Below are 22,854 nucleotides of genomic sequence, written 5' to 3'. Positions count from 1 at the left end.
AAGTTCATTATCAGTTAATATAAACCAAAGCGAGTTACCGTATTCTGTAAACAGATCAAACCATTCTAATGACAGTTAAGAGTAAGTTTGCATTAAATCGATTAATAAATAGCTGAAAAATCCTTTATTAACCATTTTAGTTCAGTCTTTTAAACTTAACAAAACTACTCATAGGTTTGACGTCGTTTTTAAGTTTTGAAAGAAACAAGAGGAACGTGATGGATTTCTATCTGTAAATGATACATAAACCATGTAGAACTTCACCTTGAAGTTACTGAATAACACTATATAAACATAATAACTCATTGTCAGTTGTTTACATAATTAGCAACTGGATAATTTAGCTTTATAACGCAGTAGATTATAAAATGATTTTAAAAAATGCAAGATATGTAAAGAGTCTTACTTGGCTTCCATTTTAATGTAACTGTCTTCGAACTAACCTTTATATTTGACTAATTTTAACTCAACAATACGCGTTTAGATTTGGAAAATCAGTATGAAGTAATAGATCGTAACAATAATCACGTTAATTTAATTTGATAACTTGTTGGAGAGATCTAAAGCATTCCTCGAAAAAGAAGAGAGGGGCTCTGAGAACTCTGGGAAACATTTAATCCAATCAGTGTTGAATAGAAGTTTCTCAGAAGCATCTAGAAAGTGGAGTCACGTGTTACATTTCTGGGCGGATGATTAACTATCCTGCTAATGCGTTTAGTATGGTTTCAGAAATTTTCAGAAGCACAACTTACGCCTGCTACCCCGTATAGAGGAGCATAGGTCGCTCACCAGCATTCTCCATCCAAATCTGTCATGAAAAGTCCTTTCCAGTTGCTATTCATCCTTTTCAAGTCTACTTAAAATTCTCATACAGTGTGTTCTTTGGTCTTCCTCTTTTCTGTTTCCCATCACGATTCCAAGTTAGAACTTGCCTAGTGATGCAGTTTGGTGATTTCCGTAATTTAAGTCCTATCCACCGTTAGCGTGTTTCCTGTCCAAATGAAAGTTGATTTATTGTCTCCCACAGTAGGCTGTTGTTGATGGTATCCAGCTAACGGATATTGAGTATCTTGCGTAGACATCTGTTTACAAATACTTGTACTATTTTGATGATGGTTGTGGTAGTTTTTCAAGTTTCAGCTCCACATAGTAGAACTCTTTTGATATTCGTATCGAAGATTCTCGCCTTAATAATGGCTTGAGGACAGTTGTTTTGAGTTACATATGCTCTTCAACTCCAGGGATGCTATCCTTGTTTTGTCAATCCTCGCTTTTACGTCCGCATTAGATCCTCCTTGTTCATCGATGATATTGCCGACCAGCTACGTGAAAGTTTCCACCTGTCCAAATCATCTAGTTGCGTCCAAGACGTCCATTTTATTCCGTGCTTCACCTCAGATGTCTAGGTCTTCACAATCCAGTCAATCACCAGAAGAAAGAGGACAGGGGAGAGTAGACAGCCTTATCTGACTCCGGTCCTTACTGGAAATGCATCTATCGCTTTTATCAAGCGTTAATCAATATTTATGGTCAGACAAGAATAGGTTACCGACATGTGATGAATAAGATAAAAAGTGTACACACACATACACTCATATAGAAAAATAGTCAGGGTTAATGAGTGAATAGTTAACAAGGTGAAAATGTTACTCATGTTGGATAAGTAAATTGGCTCGTCCAGAAGCTAGAATAAAGTATATGGGCTTAACATATCAACCAATACTACAATATCTCCGCATGAAGCATTATAATTCTTCCAAATGAAGATCCTTCAACTCCTAGTGCAGAGCCTAAATGGTTTAAATGATTTTTTCTGGTTGGCGTTTCTTTCCATGGGATGGGGTTGCTAACCCTATGCCCTACTCTACTCCCCTATCCCGGCTTGGGACCGGCAATAAACAAAGAAGCGTTACAGACGGAGTTTATAAGAATAGACAAAAGTGCTCTAGTGACAATTGCATAGAACTAAATTTAATTAATATAATATCTGAGATATTAGCCTTAATAATAACTTGACTTCTAACTGGAGCTCGTGGAGAGCAAGCTCGAGAAACCTAGGCTGGTTATGGACCTGGACATGGATGTACAGACCAAATGTTCACCCTTCGGCAAGTTCTGAAACATAAACATAGTTTTCAATGTCCGGTTATGATTGTGTTTCTTGACCTTAAAGCGGCCTTTGACTCCGTTGATGTTGAGGTTTTGTGGCAATATGTCATTGAAAGGCATGTCAAAGAAGTACATGAACATTGTCCAGGCTCTCTACTCGGACACTACTGGTCGACTCAGACCTTACAGTGAACTCTCATGGGAATTAGTTACTTTACGTAATGTTCGTCAGGGTTTTCCGCTTTCCCCATCTTTATTCAAATTTGTCATACACATGCTTTTGGAGATAATACTTTCATCACCAGACTTTTCAGGGGTTGATCTTCCAGGAGATTCACTTGTTGACTCAGAATATGCAGATAGTATAGTTTTGTTTGGTGAATATTCTGACAAAATACAGTCTTTTGATCGTCTTGAGCAACAATTCAAGCATGTTTAGAACGCCGTTTTCTCCCTTCAAGTGTAAAATGTTGCTTAAGGATTGGCTTGAGTCATCGGCTGAATCAATGATAGGTAGTGAAATATTTGAACGCATCGATCGCTCCACTTACCTTGGGAGTCTCACCAGTGCTAACGGTCTGTTGTGTGGCGAAATCTCAGCACGAATCCCAAAAGCCTGATTGACCTTTGGCAACCTGAGTCACTTGTGGCATGGTTGAGATATCCATCTTCCAAATAAAGGACGAGCTTACTGTGGAACAATTCGCTTCGTCCTACATTATGGTTGTGAAACATGGTCGCTAAGAATAGAGGGTATTTCCAGGTCAGTGGTATTCGATCACAGGTGTCTTCTAGGAATCGCTTGTGTATTTTGGGACCAACAGGTGATGAATGGCGATTTCAAGTATGGGGTACCAGGTAAATATAGCAAATCAGTTGATGAGGTAGTAAATCATCATTAACTGAGGTGGTCGGGACGTGTTATGTATGCCCAACCACCGCCTACCTCGACGATTTGGGCGCACGGGTAGTATTCCAGCCCTCATACTAGTCGAATGATTTGTGTGGCGCTTATATATTTGATGCCTCTTTGTACCACTGTTTATGTGTTTAAACAATAATAATAATAATGCCCAGACGGTCGATGTTGTCTGATGCAAGTGTTTTGGAAGGAAGCTAGAGTCACACAAACCAAAACATGGCAGCAATGCATGAAATCATTGAGGAATTGGACTGATCCATGTTAATAGGTGTAGACTGCTGTGGTTGGGGGTCCGCGTGATTTTAGTAACCCATGATTAGAGACTTTGAATGACATGACTTAAAATCGTTTGCGATGATGCAGGTGCATCCACTCATTGCCTTCCCCTAGATTCTAAGTTTCTGATTCCTCAAACTTTCTCGTTTCATTGATTTGTATTTTCTTGATCGTGTCTCTGATGTTTAATCTTTCCTATTACCTCTGATACTGGTACCACCTCTACTATTCTGGGATTAGGCCTGACAATTTCATTTCGCTGTGCTAATGGTGTATAGCATTTTGAACCGATGTACATATGTACCAGGTTCTACATTGTGACTGACTGACTATTGATTGGGCAATTGCTTCATTAACATTACATTTTAACAATAACATTATTATACATTAATAGGAAAGACAATATTCACTTACAAAGATGCTTTCTGATTTTTAACTTCATCAGCTGATGATTGTTTTGATAAGCCGAACTAAAATGTGAGTTTTTTACAAAAAGGAAATAAACATTAGTAATAATACAGTCGAGACTTTATCATGAAAATTGTATCATTATAAAGTTGACTTATATTGCTAAGCCCTAGAGTGTGCAGATTACATAACAGTGAATAAACTTGCGAACTTCCAACTCCATCATTTGTTGGTGTATAAAATGTTAGCTAGGGTATAATAAAGTTGGGAAAAAAAATTAAAAAAGGACCGACAAATACATGGCATTAATTCATAAATTTGTTGATTGTTGACTGAGATGGTTAGGCCATGTATGCCTGAACACCGATTACCACGACGCGCTATGCTGACTAGTGTAGGGGATGGCTGGAAGAGAGTTAGGGGCGGCCAAACCAAAACGTGGCATCAGTCCTTGAAGTCACTAACTTCTAGTTTGAGCCATGTTGGCAGATGCAGACTACCTGGTTGGGGTCCGCGTGACTATCGTAACCAATGGTTGGAGACTCTAGGTGACATGGCTCAGAATCGATCACAATGGCGTAGGTGTATACACTCTTTATCTTCCCTTAAACCTTGAGATTAAAATTGCTTCATATCTCTCTTCCTTCCTGTACTATATCCTTATATACAACCTTTCTTTTATATATTATCACCACTAAATTAACTACTTCTATGAATCCGGTGTTGATCTTGTTGTGCTAACGAGGTATGGCAACTTGGACCGATGCATATATGTGCCTGGTCCTACGTTGTAGCTGACTGACTGATTGTTGACCTAAAACATAAACGGAGGTACAAACCAGTCGGAAGAAGTCTTCGAGATTAGAGAAGCCGGTGATTACCTGTTAATGACATGGCTCGAAATCAAACACAGTGATGCTGATGCACCCATTTTTCATTTAATTGCTGAACATGTTATCAACCCTTAACTACTTCCCCCTTATGAATTGCGTCTTTAGTATTCATATTTTAGTATATGCTCATTTCTGTTGCTACTCTCACAAGCTTTTAACTTGGGGTGGTAGTCAGGCTTCCATACCATCATGGTCCGATCCAGAAATATTGACTAGAATACTTTCTTTTAGATCTTGCCATATAAAGCCAGTTGGTTGGAGAGTGGTAAGAATAGAAACAGACTCATAGCTCGAGAGTAGTTCTGTCATTGCTGATTGGACAAGGATGTAAGTGCAGTAAGGATGCTTCCAGACAACTAGCATCTACAATGTTGCTGCCTTATCATAACAAAAGGCGGAGATAAAAAAAATTCGGACATTTTGACAAACAACGTGATATGAATTCATGAAATTCTATATGAGGTTTAATGTTATTGCCACTTTTATAATCATCCCTATTGATTAACAACTTCAGGATTATAATTATGTGAGTGAGATTCAAATTATAATAATGGTTTTTATAAAAACAATAACTGAAATTAAAATGTGCTTTCTGTATTTGACCGAAATCATAATTCCTTGTAAAAAATTCAAAGTCACTGTCATTGATACCACTACTACCTTGCTTCGTTTGTTATTAATCTTGTTAATATCAGTTTGCCGTGTTGACCTAGTATAATAACTTGACCTAAAGCATATTTTTATCAGTCGAATGACCAAAGCTGTTCTTGAAAACCTAGTATTATAGAATCTACAATTTTCTTTATCAAAAACTGTTTATCATGTTCAGATAAAAATTTCGGATGAGTATTCATTTCAATAACTCCATTTACGTACGTTTTCACGCTCAAAGGTTCAAAGTTATATTCTATTGACTTGGCTAAAAATAACATTTCTGTTGCACTACATGTGACCTGATATTTAGTTTGACCCTAATCCAATTTATTTAATAAATAAGCATATATGAGTATAGGGTTATGGATATTGCTGGATTTAAATTGATATCATGAATGGATCAATGTTATACCACCATTGTAAACCTGGAAGCATTGGATGGCCGTTTCGTCCAAGTATGGGACTCAGCAGTGCGCATCTACGATCCCACACGAGACTCGGACTCAGGACCTTTCGTTTGGAGATTGAACGCTCAACCTCTAGACCACTGGACTGGCGTCCAACAGTGTTAATGTCTAACCTCAACCACACCACGAGTCCTGTGTGCGGGATCGTGGATGCGCACTGCTGAGTCCCATACTAGGACGAAACGGCCATCTAGTGCTTCCAGGTTCGCAATGGTGGTTTAACATTGATCTATTTATGATATCCATTTAAAATAAGCATGTAGTCAAAGGTTTTGAATGCATATGAATGCTCAATCAAGTTGCTCAACACAGATCGGACGTTACAAGACTGCCGCTCCTTTTGGAGTACCTATCTGGAGTCTGATCATGCCCTGGTCTGCGCCAATCTTACCTTACTTTACATTGGCCGAAGGATTGATCGCCATCAACGGATCGATGTTAGTAAACTGGCTGCAACTTCTGTTGCAAGTAAGTATCGAGCGGAGCTAGCTTCTAGGCTAACTACCATCCCACCGAAAAGTATAGATGAGCATTGGCTGCAACTTCATGACGCCATGGAAATGGCGAGTAAAGCCGCTTGCGGCTTCGCGAAACGTCCCGCTTACAAGCACTGGGTTTCTTCTGGCTCCTTACAACTGATCGAAGCCCGTCAGTCTACTCCGGGTGACCGTGAGTATGACCACAAACGAAGGCTGTTTCGTAATGAAATTGGGCAAAGCTCGCGTAAGTACCGGGCCCAGATGACTTATCTCCGGCTCTTTTTAAAGATGGTGGTGACTTTCTGACTAAGGAACTGACGGTGTTGTTTGCAAAGGTTTGGGAGCTAGAAAGTGTTCCAACATCATGGAATGAGTCGATAGTCGTCCCTATCTTTAAAAAGGGTTCACGTTGTTCCTGTAATAACTATCGGGGAATAAGTCTACTTCCGATTGCGTCCAAACTATTGGCTTCTGTCATTCTTCGTAGGTTGTTTAAAAGCCGAGAACGATTGACTCGCGAGGAGCAGGCTGGTTTTCGTTCTGGTCGAGGATGCATTGATCACATCTTCACCCTCCGCCAAATGTTAGAACACCGTCATACTTATCGCAGGCCAACAATCGTAGTGTTTCTTGATATCAGGGTTGCCTTCGATTCGTTGGACAGGACTGTTCTCTGGGATTGTCTATTGAAGAAGGGTGTGCCTGAGAAGTTCATTAACATCTTAAAGGCCCTGTATACGAACACCCCAGGCAGAGTGAGGGCATACAACCACTTTTCTCCCTTGTTCCATTCGAGCAGTGGGGTTAGGCAGGGTTGCCCGATCTCACCATTCCTCTTCAACTTTGCCATCGATGACATCCTGGAAACAGCTCTGATGGATGTAAGTAATGGCGGTGTGGATCTGCTGCCTGGAGAACTACTTCTCGACCTCGAGTATGCGGATGATATTGTCTTACTGTGCGATAATGCCCAAGGCATGCAATCCGCACTTAATCAGTTGGCAATCAGTATCCGCAGGTACGGTATGTGCTTTGCACCCTCCAAGTGCAAAGTACTCCTACAAGACTGGCAGGATTCTCATCCTGTACTTACCCTAGATGGTGAGCAGATTGAAGCAGTTGAGAAGTTCGTGTATCTAGGTAGCTATATAAGTGCTGGTGGTGGTGTGAGTGATGAGATCGATGCACGTATAATGAAAGCCAGAGAGGCTTATGCCAATCTGGGCCATCTTTGGCGCCTTCGTGATGTTAGTCTGGCTGTAAAAGGTCGGATCTACAACGCGTCGGTGAGAGCAGTTTTGCTCTATGCTTGTGAAACCTGGCCTCTCCGAGTTGAGGATGTCTCTCTGTGTTCGATCATCGTTGTCTCCGAAGGATTGCTGACATCCAGTGGCAACACCACGTTAGTAATGCAGAGGTTTGGCATCGTGTATTCGGGCGCAGAGACGATAGTTCAATTGGTGTCACCATCTTGAAACACCGACTTCGGTGGCTTGGACATGTTTTACGAATGTCGTCCCAGAGAATTCCACGTCGTGCATTATTTGCCGACTCTGGGACTGGTTGGAAAAGGCGGAGAGGAGGTCAGTGTATGACATGGTGTCGTGGTATGAAAGAAAGCTGCAAAGGGCTAGCTTCTGTTGGTCCTTCACGACTCCCTGGCTGGGGTCCGTCAGTCAGTCAGTCAGTTACAACGTAGAACTTCGTACGTACGTACATCAGTTCGAGTTGCCATACCACATTAGCACCGAGATGAAGTTGTCGATTCAAATCCCATATTGGTAGAAGTAGTAAGAGTATAAGTATTATGTGAAAGATTAGGGTTTGAAGATGTTATTGAAGGAGTATAATCCAGTGTAATAAATTTGGAAAGAGAAAAAGGATAGGGACATGAAGAATTCAGAAGATTAGAATTTGGTAGAACACAAAGAGTGGATGCACCTTCGCCATTGCAAACGATTTTGATCCATATCATTCAAGGTCTCTAACCATTGGTTGCTATCATCTCGCGGATCCCAACCACGTGGTCTACATCTACTAACATGGCTCAGTCCACTTGTCAGTGACTTCTTGGATTTATGCCACGTTTTGTTCTGGCCGCTCCTAGCTTTCTTCCAATCTACTCCTGCGCCATAAAACATTGCACGTTGGGGCAGTCGGTGGTTAGGCATACGTAACATGTGTCCCAGCCATCTCAACTGATCAAGTTTCACTACTTCAAGAATCGATTTGCCATCTTTACCTAGTACCCGTTTCCTAACAACTGAGTTACTTACCCGGTGGTCCCAGGATATACGAGCAATGCTTCGAAGACACCTATGATCGAACACTAGTAGCCTACGAATATCCTCTACTCTTATCGGCCATGTTTTACTGCCATAAAGTAGGACGGAACGGACTGCTGCACAGTAAACCCGTCCTTTGATTGGTAGACGGATGTCTCGCATACGTCATAAATGACGCCAGTTGGTGAAAGCTAGTCGAGCCTTCTGTATCTGTGCTGAGATTTCGTCACACACCAGACCACAAGGGCTGATGAGACTCCCAAGATAAGTGAAGCTGTCAACACGCTCAACTACTTCACTCCCTATCATTAGTTCAGGTGTCGATGAAACCCAATCCTGAAGTAACACTTTGCACTTCGAGGGAGAGAATCGCATCCCGAACATGCCTGCATTGTTGCTTATAGTGGTCAGAAAACTCTGCATTTTGTCAGCGTCTTCACCGAATAAAACTATGTCGTCGGCGTATTCTAAGTCAACAAGTGAATCTCCCGGTAAAAGTTCAACTCCTGGAGATTGAGATGATGAAAGTGATATCTCTAAAAGCATGTCAACGACAAAGTTAAACAAGAATGGGGAGAGTGGACAGTCCTGACGAACACCACTTGAGGTAACCAATTCTGATGACAGTTCGCCATAGGCTCTAACTCGACCAGTTGTGTTCGAGTAGAGAGCCTTTATGAGGTTAATGTACTTCTTTGGTACTCCTTTCACTGACAAACACTGCCATAGAACCTCACGATCAACAGTGTCAAATGCCGCCTTAAGGTCAAGAAATACTACTATTGTGGGACGTCTGAATGTATGTCTATGTTCTAGGACATGACGTAAAGTGAATATCTGGTTCATACAACCACGTCCAGGTTGGAAACCAGCCTGGTTTTCTCTAGTCTGCTCTTCACGAGTTTTGGTTAGGCGTCCTAGCATTATTGAAGCTAATATTTTAGACACTATATTAGTCAAACTGATCCCTCTGTGATTGTCACAGGAGGACTTTTGTCCTTTCTTATAGACTGGCACAATCACTGATTGGGACCAGTCAGATGGAATTACGTCCAGTTCCCAGATTCTACCTAAGACCTCAGTCAATCTCGCTGCTAGTACTGGACCACCATCCTTAAAAATCTCAGGGGTAAACCTGTCAGGGCCTGCGGCTCTCCCTCGCTTTAGATTTTCTATAGCTTTTTCAACCTCGTAGAGAGTTGGAGGACTTACCTCAATTTGCCATTCAGGACGACTGGGGATCGTGGGTAACTGAAGTGTGGCTGAAGGCCAGTTGAACTGATCCCTAAAATGTTCTGCCCATCGATCCAATCTACTGGATTGAGAATGAATGATATGCCCATCTTTGTCTGAGATAGTTTCGCTAATAGTTGGGTTCCTGATGCCGGTTTCTTTAATAAGTCTGAATAGCTGTCTGCTGTTACCTATTGCCGCTGCCTTTTCCATCTCTCTTGCTTTCGCTACCCACCACTGTTCACGATCATTGCGTAGGCTTCTTATTAGCCTTCGCTTAAGCTGACTCCGCTCTTCGTTATGTTAAGAGCCAGATGGGATGAGTTTTCGAGCATCTATCAGTGAGGTAGATGCTGCCGAGATCCATTGTTTCTCCCTGACTTTATGGCTTACCTTACTAGCGGATATCGCTGCTGTTTCCACAGCTTTTCGGATGTCATTCCACGCTGCTTCGGGGTGGGCACAACTTACATGTCTGTCCAACTGTTTTTCCAGTTGTTTCTGAAATATATTCTTAGCTTGCTTATCATTAAGTAGAACCCTTAGAGGCTTCCCTGCAGTGTCTTTCCTACGTCCAGTAAGACGCAGACAGATACGTGCTAGCACTAGAGCTGGGGTCCGAGAGATGGTGCAACACAATGGCTAGAGACATTATCAGATATGGCTCAGAATAGAAGCCAGTGGCGATCCTGCTGTAACCTTCTTTTACTTTCTTCATAAAGAGTAGTTCTAACTTTCTTAACTGAGAGAGCTCTTCTGGTTGTACATTTCAGTTCCCCCCATCATTACTCTTCTTTTCTTTTTTTTCCTTCTTTTATATATACACATCCTCTTCCTTCTCCTCCCATTCTCATTATTTTGTGTGGCGCATATGTACCCGGTGCCCTTTGTACCAATATATTTGTGATTAAATAAAATAAATAAATACAGATAAATTTGCAGTAAGGCTTGACGAAAAAAATTGAAGATTCACTCACTTTTTAGATAGTGTTTTTGTAGATATTAAGTGTGGTTTAAAAACAGCCATTCCCACCATAAATTGATAGTAGCTATGGGACTGGTGAAAATTATGAATTCTTATAGAGGTTTTATGTAACTGACAGTTTACGGTTTTGGGGGTACACTGATGGGTAGTTTCGAACCAGAGCGAAACACCCATCTAGTGTCTTCATGATTATCAATGGTTCTTCAAAAGATGTGATTTGAAAATCACTTTCACAAACTGTTAAGTAACATTTAAATTTACTGAAAACGTATCCTATTTGATTATCAAAAACAAATTAAATGAAGTGGATTTCACAGAATATTGATTTTAGTGAATGAGAATAGTTTTTAACCAACTAAATCACATCTACTATTATTTTAACATTAATAAAATTGAGTTTAAGATACATTTAGCAAGACTTGAAAGAGATACATTAGAGTTTCGTAAACTAGTCGATAAAACTTCATACCCCATTTAACAACCATGTTTCCCATCAAGCCTAATAATCGAATTCAACTCTTACTATTTCAGTTAGAAGAGCCGCATTGTATCATTAGCCCGAGAACATAAACCCTGTCATTAACAAGTAAAAAAAAACATTAATTATCACTTCAGTACACAACAATCATTCTAATCAGATAAATAAACCAAATCTAACTTACTAAATTTTTTTTATTTATTATCATTGTATCATTTGATGATGGAGTTGATTGACTATTATCATTAGTAGCATTTATAACATCTGATGACGATTGACGAATACAATGAAAATAACCATAATTAATTAAATTTAAGCTTGATATTAACCAATCTTTGCATTTTCCCAAACATATAATATATCTTTTCATTGTTTTATATGGATATTTAATAATAATTAAAATCCAATGTAAACTAATATATTTAATAAGAAATAATAATCCTAATAACCATTGAAAATAATAATTTATCCAATCTAATCTTGTTGTTAATATTTCATATTTTAATTTTTGTTCATCTGAATTAATTTTATCTTTCCATTTAAGTTTTGTTCCTGTTGTAGTTGAATTCAATGTAGAAATTTCATCATTTTCAATGATACTATTTGTTAATTGCTTTTTCATTAGTATAGCAGTGTTTGATGTTGTAATTGTTGAATATGATAATTGAGAATTGGATGTGGTAAATAATTCTCGATTGGAAGGATTACATAAGTTTTTATCGTTTATACAACAATTGATACATAATTTATCACTTGGTTGATTTAAATTAAATCGTCTAGAAGAATCTGAGAGTACATTTTCTGGTAGTTCATCTATGTAATGTCGTAATTTAATATGACGTGTATATATTTCTTTAGCATCTCCATATGATATGATAAGTATTGCAGTGATATTGAGTAAATAGAATAGAAAGACCGTCATCCTATTCAAAATAGTAAGACAATTTGAGTAAACTAGATCAACATAATTAAGCAAATATGTATTTGATGTGATACGGACAACTAATCGATTGTTCCCGATCAATAGGAAGAGCAATGTTCGTAAACACTTAATATCGTAAATACAATCCAATACAGGCCCAGGGGAAACTAGGTGACATTTAGCAAAACCCAATTCCAAATCTGATGATGATTGACTGACTGAGACAGTTCTCATCCCATTTTATGATCTTACCAATCATTATTAAGGTCAACATAAATGACTCATCACCCCCAACACTATTCGCCAATAGGATAAAAGATAAGATATATGAAGTGGGTAGAAAAATCAAGTCACGCTGTTGACCTAGATCACAGTATGCATGTGAGTGAAACGATGATCCTAACTACTAAATTTGTAACCTACGCCTCCAACTTCCATAATCGATATTGATTCATTTCTGCGATTAGCTGACATTTATTGATTCGAAATTTTCAGACATCCAGACAAAGACTTCCTAATATTGATTGATTTACGAAATGCCAGTCCAGCAGAGCTTTGCAGAAATAATGGGTTTTTAAACATTAATGAAAAATATTGACAAATAAGTCCAATCGAAGATAGTTTGGATAAAGAAAATGAATTCAACAAAACAATAAGTGAAAACTAAGTAGCACTGGGTTGAAGATAGAAATGTGAATTGTCGAATATAGATCCATTGGCTTAAAACTAACACCCGCTATAAGATCTGGAGGTTCTAGATTTGATCCCCGGTATGTTCATATTTGCACACTATTGAGAAGTTCCGGACTAGCACGAAACAACATATAGTATTCTCTGGTTTTTCCTGGTTACCTAGCTAAAACCAGTGTGTGGTGTTAACTCTTTGAACATACATATATTAAACGGTTAAAATTTATTTGGTTGAAAAAATTAAGTAATTGAGTCATAAACGACGTAAAGCTAGGGACAAATGTACATCAACTAAAGTTGCTGTGTCCCAACAGTAGGTTGAGATGTTTTGATGCACTTTCATTACTCGTAAATATTAGTTAGGTAACTAACAGAAATGAAGATAATGTGTACAAATATTTTGCTCCATCCGATCAATCACTATATTATTCAGCAGAACAGCTATAGCTATAATAAATAAAGATCCCAGTGTCACATATTCAATGTGATTTCATAAGATTTTATCGTCATTAGGATTTGGTAACTAAACCTAACTTTTCAGTCACGAACTAAGAATACGTGAATACTGATTGGGTAACGATTAATACGAAACACTATTATTGGTCAATCAAGATATGTTTAGTAGGTGTTATAATCCCTAATTTTTTTAAACGCCTATCCCGATAGTCAATATAAACTAGTATGGGAGTAGGTTGGAAGAAAACTTAGGGCGACGAAACCGAACAGCGATAACACTTCCATGAAGTCCTTGACTTTAGTCTGAGTCATGCTAGGAGGTTCAAACTACCGGATTTAAGTCCACAGCATTGTCGCGACCAATGGGTGAGGATGTTGGGTGAAATGGCTCAAAATCAGTCGCAATAACGTAGATGTGTTCACTTTTAGTCTTCTCTTAGATCCTGAATATATGCCAGGACATTATGCCGTCGGGTTTCAGTCTCGTTGATGATAACATAATTATGCTATTTCTGCAGATGTTCCAACGAATTTCAATAAGGAAGGAATCAAAGACGAATGTTATCGGCTTGTGAACGATCTTGCCAGAGTACTCTAAAAAACTGAGGGCCTAAATGAACAGGTTAGAAGAGAGTATTTTCGGGTGTGCGTGTGTGGGGGTATAGAGACTTAATAACTACAGACTGGATAACGGAGACCGCCTTATGAAACTTTGCACAAACCTAGTTAATAGTAACGGTGATCCCCAACACGCTGTTGGGGATGCCCTGGTACGGCCGAGAGTGGGGAGAGTCTGCTCTCCCTCTCAAAATGCTCTCATATGGCCACGCGAATATATAGCCTCTGACAGGGAAGTCCTACTCACTGCCTTCTCGTGGTGGGGGTGTTGTTCACGAAAGTGAGAGGACGAAAAGCGAATGTCCGGCGCTTTAACCGGGTTGGTGGATGTGGAGTGTCCACCTAGGGGAGTTGGAAAACCCTGATTCCAAACTAATGGTGCACATGGGCTCCAGTATCCTGAAGGAACGAATGGCGTATGAACCAACTGTTGGTCACCGGCTACCATGGGACTGCATCTCCTTACGATTCTCCACTGCCTTGTGGACTAGACCTTTAGGTCAAAGGCTCCGGGTGTGGGCCCCTAAGAAAACCACCTGCTTCAGTCTGGGCACCTGGGCAGTATCACAGCCCTCACACAAATCGAATGAGATTTGTGAGGCGCATATTTATCTGGTGCTTCCTTGTACCAATATTTATGTGTTTAAATAAATAAAAAATAAAACAACACGCTGTTGACAATAATCCTTCAGCAACTCGAGTACGTCACATATCAATCAAATCTCGAAGGTCTGGGACACTTACCCGAATTTCGATCACGCTAATGTATGTAACAACTGCATCAACCAAATGTCAAACAAAGCTAGGTTAAATATAAACCCACTAGAAAGCATAGATGATTAGTAGTTTCACTTAGAGAGCACTATGGAAACGAACATCACAGCAGGTTGCAGTTTCGTGAAACAACTGGATCGTCCATCGGGCTACGTATTTGTAACATATTCCAACCACTCCATTGGATGAGGGTTTTTAGCCATGTAATTTACACCTGACATCAGTACTACTCACTCGTTGGTTTGACTGTACTTACACAATCTAATGAATGCATCTATTACGTATTACTGAAAACCTAAGTTCATCTTCGATCATCAAAGTTTGTGTTTCATGGGCATTAAGTAATGCGGTTTACAGAGCTAATGTAGAATCACTGTATCTCAGTCTGAGTAGTCATTAACGAAAAATCAATGAAACAGCTCTCAAGCACATTTAATCAGAAAACAAACAGTTATACTGATTTACTATAGAGGAAGAAACATACAGGAATTTATACTAAGTATTATTGTAGTATATAAATTCCACTTACGATAGAAATGATTCGATTGATGGTCTAGGCAATAAACTAAGACAGGAGCCTAAAAGATTTGCATTAAAAATAGCTTGTAGTGAAATCTTGGGTAGATCAATTAATAAGATATGACTGTCATCTGTTTTATTCGATTGTTGTAAATCCCACCATTGGAGAATATTCGATTGAAATAATGTTGGATATAATTGAATAATTAAATTTGCTGTCAAAAAGGTATGCGTAAAATCTGGATAATGTCGTAGTTCGATGATAATCTGTTGACCTGGTAAAATTGTAATAATATTAGAACTATTATTTTTATCAGGATCATTAATACTCATCATCTTTGCTGTTGTCATCGTTGTAGGCGGTAGTATACATGGATCTAATTTAAAACCATTTAAATTACATGATAAATGTGAATATAACCAAGAATAAGATGTAGGTATTGATAAATTATTGGTTAGTGAAAAGTTTTCAGTGAATTTCTGTCTACCATTCATTGATGGTAAAAGGCTCAGCATAAATATACTCAACGTAACTTGTCCAGTATTGAGTAGTACTAATCGTCGTCGTAATGAAAGAGTTGTTAATAAACCTTGATGATTGTCAATATCAGCAAAATGATTAGAATCACTCGATTGTTTCCGATGCTTAGATTGAAATGGAGAAGGTAAATTGTCTATCGATTTTGTTTTAGGCGGTTCACCTTGAAGAGAAAGAACATTTTAATCCAAACAAATAAATAAAATGACAAATTTAGAAAACATTGAAAAGAAAGCTAATTCAAATATTATCAATTAGAAAATTGTATCAAAAATTCAGTGATGATTATATTAGTCAGAAAATTCGACACCTACTGTTGTTGAGAAATGCTTAAATCGTACACTTTTAATGAGAAAAAGTTTTAGTAATTTTCAGAAATCAATATATTTATGCTGTTTACAAATTTGATTAATTAAATTGAACAAATCATTAAAAAATAAATTCACTTAGTATTGTTTGTTTGGATCTTCCCGTCTTGGATTCCACTGCTAGCCACTATCCATTTTTGCTTACCATGCTTGTGAACTTAGGCTATATCGAGACAATACGCACAGTATGCACATATACCAATTAGAGACTGACCAGTTGCAGTCCTAAACATCAATGGGAAGGTTCAAACAAACAAGACTAAGTGAATTTAAACTTCACCCTATTGCACAAGCAAGTGGCTATCAGGACTCAGTGTCCGAGTGGATAACGCGATGGCGTTTGAAGAGAAAGGTACTGGGTTCGAGTTCTAGAGTGGACGTCAACTCTGAGATGCAGGTACATCCAGCTGACGAGTCCCAAATAGGATGAAACGCGCATTCTGGATTTTACTGCTAGCCACTATCCATCTTTGCTTACAAATCATTAATAAATGTTTGTACATTATCTAAAAGTTTCTAGAATGTCATAATATTTTATAACCAGTAAAAATAATCTGTTACTTATATTCTCAGTAATAAACTTCAAGTAATATAGACCATTCACTAAGTTCATTTAAATGAACTCAAATTAGAGAGAAATTTTTGAATGAAGGTTAGTGATATCAATTAGTTTTTATAAATTAAATTATGTCATGCGAATTTCGAATTTTGCGACATAATGACTGAAAGTTAAGTGGTTGAAGCTATGACATTTAAATAAAACTTTAGTTGTATACAACGCAATTTGTTTTAATCAGTCGACCATCAATGTTTGTAAAGTAAGTGGTGAAAGTTTGAAAAAATCAGTCAGATAGTCAATATCGTAAATGTTTACAATTATGACATAACAGAAACCAAACATATTCATTATACTAATAGAAAAATAACGACGTCAAAAGTCTGAATATCATCAGAAGCAGAGTGGACATTTTTTTTACGATGCGGATATTGATATTTTTTAGTAAAATTTAGGTGTGGGACATCATGTGAATTGTTTGTATTCATTTAAAATGCTGAAATTAGTATAGTAGAATGTAAATTTACCTAGATAAATAAGAAACGTAAGATTCGTCAATCAACAGAATCCTATTGTCACTAGTTAAGGATTTACGTAATGTAACTCAAGTACCGTTCCATCTAATCGGCTATGAGCCACGCTGTTTGTGTGCGGACTAACGATGATAATTGGTTGCACCGAATGAAGAAGTTGAGGCGAAGTTCAAACCCATAACACACCAGATGATAGCTAAGTACTTTAACCAGTAATTCACCGCTCTATTGGCAATAATAATAATAATAATAATCGACAATTTGAAAAGCAAACAGCGAGCTGTCGAATGTAAAGATCTAATTTCTAATCCCAAATCAGGTAAACTATGTATGGAAATGAACAAATATTAATATAGTTATTCAAGGACGTCATACGAAGAAATTATTCAGTATGTAAGTCAACTGTGAATATTGCCTAATTCAATTTTGTTTACAACTTTCCAACGATATGGGTTTATTCGTCTCCACTAACTAACATCTAACTGTTGAGTTATTTAGATTGATGGCTATACTTCAGATTGATTGATAGAATTAGATCAGTGGTCAGGGAATAGATAATAAGATTTCGGTCAATATGTAGTAACTAGTCAGTGTGAACAACCAAGTCAATCACGACTTAACTAACTTATTGCTAATATCTTTGACTGTTTCTACTAGATGATATATGTTTAAATTCCTATGACAGCATCAGTTGCTATGAATTGCAGATATACACCTTACTGATAAGTGTCACAATTAACATAAAAACTATTTTGAGAGGTTTTTTCAAATTGTTTGAAATCACTTAACATCTCAGTCAGTCAGCTACAACGTAGGACCAGGCACATATATGCATCGGTCCAAGTTGCCATACCTCGTTAGCACAACAAGATCAACACCGGATTCATAGAAGTAATTAATTTAGTGGTGGTAGTATATAAAGAAAGGTTGTATATAAGGATGTAGTACAGGAAGGAAGAGAGATATGAAGCAATTTTAATCTCAAGGTTTAAGGGAAGATAAAGAGTGTATACACCTACGCCATTGTGATCGATTCTGAGCCATGTCACCTAGAGTCTCCAACCATTGGTTACGATAGTCACGCGGACCCCAACCAGGTAGTCTGCATCTGCCAACATGGCTCAGGCTAGAAGTTAGTGACTTCGAACACTGATGCCATGTTTTGGTTTGGCCGCCCCTAACTCTCTTCCAGCCATCCCCTACACTAGTCAGCATAGCGCGTCGTGGTAATCGGTGTTCAGGCATACGTAACACGTGGCCCAACCATCTCAGTCGATGAAGATTCATCACCTCATCAACTGATTTACCATCGTTCCCTAATACCCTGCGTCTAACCTCGCTATTACTTACCCGGTTATCCCAGCAGATGCGAGCAATATTTCTAAGACATCTGTGGTCAAATACTAGTAACCTACGAGTATCTTCTACTCTTAATGGCCATGTTTCGCAGCCGTAAAGTAGAACAGAGCGAACTGCTGCGCAGTATACTCGTCCCTTAATTGATAGACGGATATCTCGTTTTCGCCATAGGTGACGTAAGTTGGCAAAAGCCAAACGAGCTTTTTGAATCCGTGCTGAGATTTCGTCAGACACCAACCCATTAGGGCTGATCAGACTTCCAAGATAAGTGAAGCTGTTCACGCGTTCGACTACTTCTTAACATCTAATTAAAAATGGTATGAAATTCAGTGATAGACTGTCGTTTCTGTTAAAATATGAATAATTAACATCTTTTCAACAATCCAATGATTTTCCAAATAGGAGACTATTTGATTATAATAATTCGCAATTAGAATTTTACTTTAAAAAAAATAAAGGTTTGAACAATTCAGACACATAAGGAAAAAGCAACAACATGGAACTAAAGAAAAAAACACATTTATTACTTACAAAATGTTCCAATAGTTTTTTCAGTGAATTCAAATTTTAATGATAAATCCTGGTGAATCTTTTGATGAATTGCTTTGTTGTTGAATAGACTAGTGAAATCTAAGTCGATATCATAAAGAGTTTGATCAATTTTCAATGAAGAAATTAAGTTATCCTTCAATGTACTGAATCCATTAATGCTACTACTACTACTGCTACTACTACTACCACTACTACTGCTACTAGGTGGTACATTACGAATATATAGATCAATATTAGGCGAAATGGAATGTTTAATATGACTGGGATCATTTTCAAATTTACTAACGAAAGCACTAATCGATTTTGTCAATTTAGATATTGTTTTTGTAGTTGACAATTTGCCAAGTGTTAAACCAATCCGACCAAAATGAATTTCTAACCATAAAGGTTCTATTGAAGTTAAATTATTTCGTATTATTAATAGACTACGTATGTTATCTTCATTGTTCACCTTATTCTGATTTAATAATTCAAATATATTTTGATATGGTGTAAATATTAAGCGAAAATATTGTCCACTCCCATTCGACGGTAAAATATAACTTGGAGGATATGTTAAATTGATAGAATGATTGATTAGTTGACAATCGGAACATAAAAATGGTTGGATAGAAAATTCTCCATACTGTGTTGTGAATAACTACAATACGGAAATAAACACAAGAAAATCAGAGAAGATAAAAATATAGTAAACGGTAACAATAATACGCAATAAAATACGTAGTAGTTTGTGTAAACTTTAAGATGTTCATGTAAATGTGATTGGTTGTTTCCAGAAAGTTATTTAGGTACAAGTAGGATTAAAATAGTTGAGCATTATAAGAAGATACAACACAAATATATTCCAGTGAGATAAAATTACTGAATAAGTGATTGTCTCCAATGTCTATATACTGTTCACTTGTTTATCCTATCATTGAAAACTCTAGTTGTGATCAATGATGCTACAATGTAACTGGCGATCAAACATTTATAAATTCTAATGTCTTAGATATAAACGTTGGATGTGGATATTCTAGCATCTGGTTCTATGAAGTCCTCTACTCCTAAATCTTGAATTGAAAACAAAAGGATGGAAGTATTGAGGAAGCTTTACTTCAAAGGTTAAATCCTATATAAAAGACGAGGGTGTTTATTAGATTATAGAAAACGTTCTAAAATTTGTAACAAATCTGGTACTTGTCAAGTTAAGATAAGGAAAACATAATCGTTTCCTGGATTTTTCTTAAAAGCACTGATTGGTTGACGCTCTTCAATATATATCTTCCTTGCTTCTAGAAGATTTCCCGAGGACTCCTAACAGCTTCATCATCTAGTACACTCAGTATGGTCATATCTTACAACTGTACGAGTAAAACACAAAATATTTTTATTATTCAAACTAATCCTCTGTTATGTAAACAAGAATTTTTGTTAACACCATAAATGATGTAGAGTGGGGAATATTAAGTGATTTTAAATTATAGCTATGTTGCTATTTTCAAATTTTGAGGGATGTTATAATGGTTAATAAAACTCGGTTTTCAACCAATAGGTCGTGGGTTTGAACTTAGTTCTATTCACTTCCGTTCAGGTAGCTCAACAAATATCGCTAGCCTTCAAACATAAAGTGTGGCTCATAGTAGAGTACATGAACCTGTGCTTGGAAAATATACCTTGAGAAATTCCATATGGTAGTAATAAACTTAGAAACGAGTACAATAGAACTCGTTGGATAGATGAAGTAATTATACCGTTTCAAATAGCTAACCTCATACAGTGAAATTAAACGTTCTTACAAAACCAGCCCCAAAATCCTGTTGACATCCAATAGATGTCATATCCATGTCATGTATTTTCAATTTGTCACTCAATTTATTTAGGAGATTTTGTAATAAGCTATTGGTTTTATTTAACGTGATACGATTATTAATTTTACATATCACTTAGCAGAAATGTACACAAAAAGCTATATTAAATAACAGTAACACAAAAAACTTACTGAATCGATGAATGTTGAATCCGCCGAAATATTGGTAATCAGTTTTTTTAAATGATTTAATTCCGATTCATTTGTAGCATAGATTTTATATACTTCATTCCATAATAAGGGTTGAACAAATAACGGATTTATCGTTGATTGAGGATTCGTTATTTGAAAAATACATTCAAATGAATTTGTTGCTTCTGACAGCGACAGTAATGATGATGATGTTACTGTTGGTATTTGCATCAAACGATGAGTGAGTAAAGATCGATTCTCTGATTCTGACGATACTGATAATGAAGAGGGGACATTTTTAATAGTACAAAATGTCAAATGTTTACTTGATACATTTATAGGAACTTTCCGGGCTCTAGTTATCTGCGGCCACATATATCGAACAGATAAATCACTAAAAAATGTTACATTTTCATCAGGCAGTTTATAACTTATAGATGTTAAGATATTTTTGTTCATAAAAGGATGTTTAGAAGTAATATCTTTATTCATCAAATGTTTTAACCATTGATTGTATAATTCATTGTATAGTTTAAATGTTTCTTCAATTATTAGACGATTTATAAATGACTGATGAGTGATTTTCTCTGTAGATTGATTAACAGTCCCTCTAACACCTTTCAACCATAACATTCCTGTTAACAAAGTATACCCACAATATTAAGAGAAAAAAAGAAAATTCAAAAAACGGAATGAGCGAAAGTGAACAATCAAGAAATCAGTATGGTTGATGAAATAAAAGTTACACGAGCAGACAATCATTTACTTATATTATAAGCAACGATAATGAAGTATTAGTACATATTACTTGACAGTAATAACATGTATGATAAAAACTATAGTACGTATATACAATGCAGAATATTATGTAGAATATTTTAGTTGTTATAAACAATTGGGGATACAATATTTACTCCAAAAGTATATACTTTAAAAGTCAATAAAAGTCCAATACGTATGTATATAAACGTTTTATATAACTTCGTTATGTGAATACGAACAACTTCAGCAAACTGGCCATATAAGTCAATATCTTGATATAACAGCATTAAGTAACATTTTGACCATTTGTCGTGACAGCTAGTAGCGGAATCAAGAATAAATGTTTCATCCTAACTGAGTACACTAGGACCCTAATGTTGAAGTTCCTCTGGGGGCGCTATTAAATTAAACGTTAATATTACTGACAAAATAAACTAAATTTCGTAGGCCTCTGGGGAACAAAACTTATTAGACACTTCTAGTGTATGGATCTTAGTATTTAGGATAATCGCGTTCTGAGAGTTTTTATTTAGTTGACAAAACGTGTTGTGTGAAAGCTACTATAGCTCTTGAAGGGTTTTTAATTTTGGGTTTTGCTACAATATGTTTAGGGTAAGAGGAATGGTTTAAGCTGGAATATGGGACCAAATATTTTTGCATCACTAGGATAGTTTAAATGTAAAGTATAGCCTCAGTCTAATATTTATGGACAAACATTGATCTCTAGATAATAAAAGAAACAGACCTATTCCTCTATACTGTTTCGACATGTATTAATTTAATTCAGGCATTATGTATTTGCTCTGAAGAAGTGTCTGACGTTATCATGAAACACTAGAAATTTTAATTTCTCTTCATTGACATCCTATAAATATATAATTATTTTATTATTAAAAGATAAATTATTGTCAATAAATATGACACTGGAGTGACTGAAACAGCAATTCCTTACGTAATCGGGTTCATTACATCTAAACCGAATCAATATTGAAAGACTAAATTAATTAGTTATCTAAAATAACCAATTGTTTCATTGA

The 22,854-nt window shown here is 37.0% G+C and overlaps 1 protein-coding gene across 2 annotated transcripts in view; it reads right to left on the bottom strand.

Annotated features, from left to right (window-relative positions):
• The window catches only part of Smp_136380.1 (hypothetical protein), a gene marked incomplete at both ends in the record, with an annotated part of 86,165 nt that overhangs the window by 9,736 nt on the left and 53,575 nt on the right, over positions 1-22,854 (bottom strand). For both annotated transcript variants that reach the window (XM_018799295.1, XM_018799296.1), the window contains 4 exons: positions 11,639-12,112; positions 15,179-15,869; positions 19,357-19,714; positions 21,056-21,690. In XM_018799295.1, the coding sequence (XP_018651099.1) occupies positions 11,639-12,112; positions 15,179-15,869; positions 19,357-19,714; positions 21,056-21,690 (2,158 nt within the window). The remainder of the gene's footprint in view (positions 1-11,638; positions 12,113-15,178; positions 15,870-19,356; positions 19,715-21,055; positions 21,691-22,854) is intronic.

This window comes from Schistosoma mansoni, chromosome 3, assembly GCF_000237925.1.
Source record: "Schistosoma mansoni strain Puerto Rico chromosome 3, complete genome".
NCBI lineage: Eukaryota > Metazoa > Platyhelminthes > Trematoda > Strigeidida > Schistosomatidae > Schistosoma > Schistosoma mansoni.
Note: the sequence above shows the minus strand (reverse complement) of the source record. Positions and strands in the feature narration are given on the sequence as shown.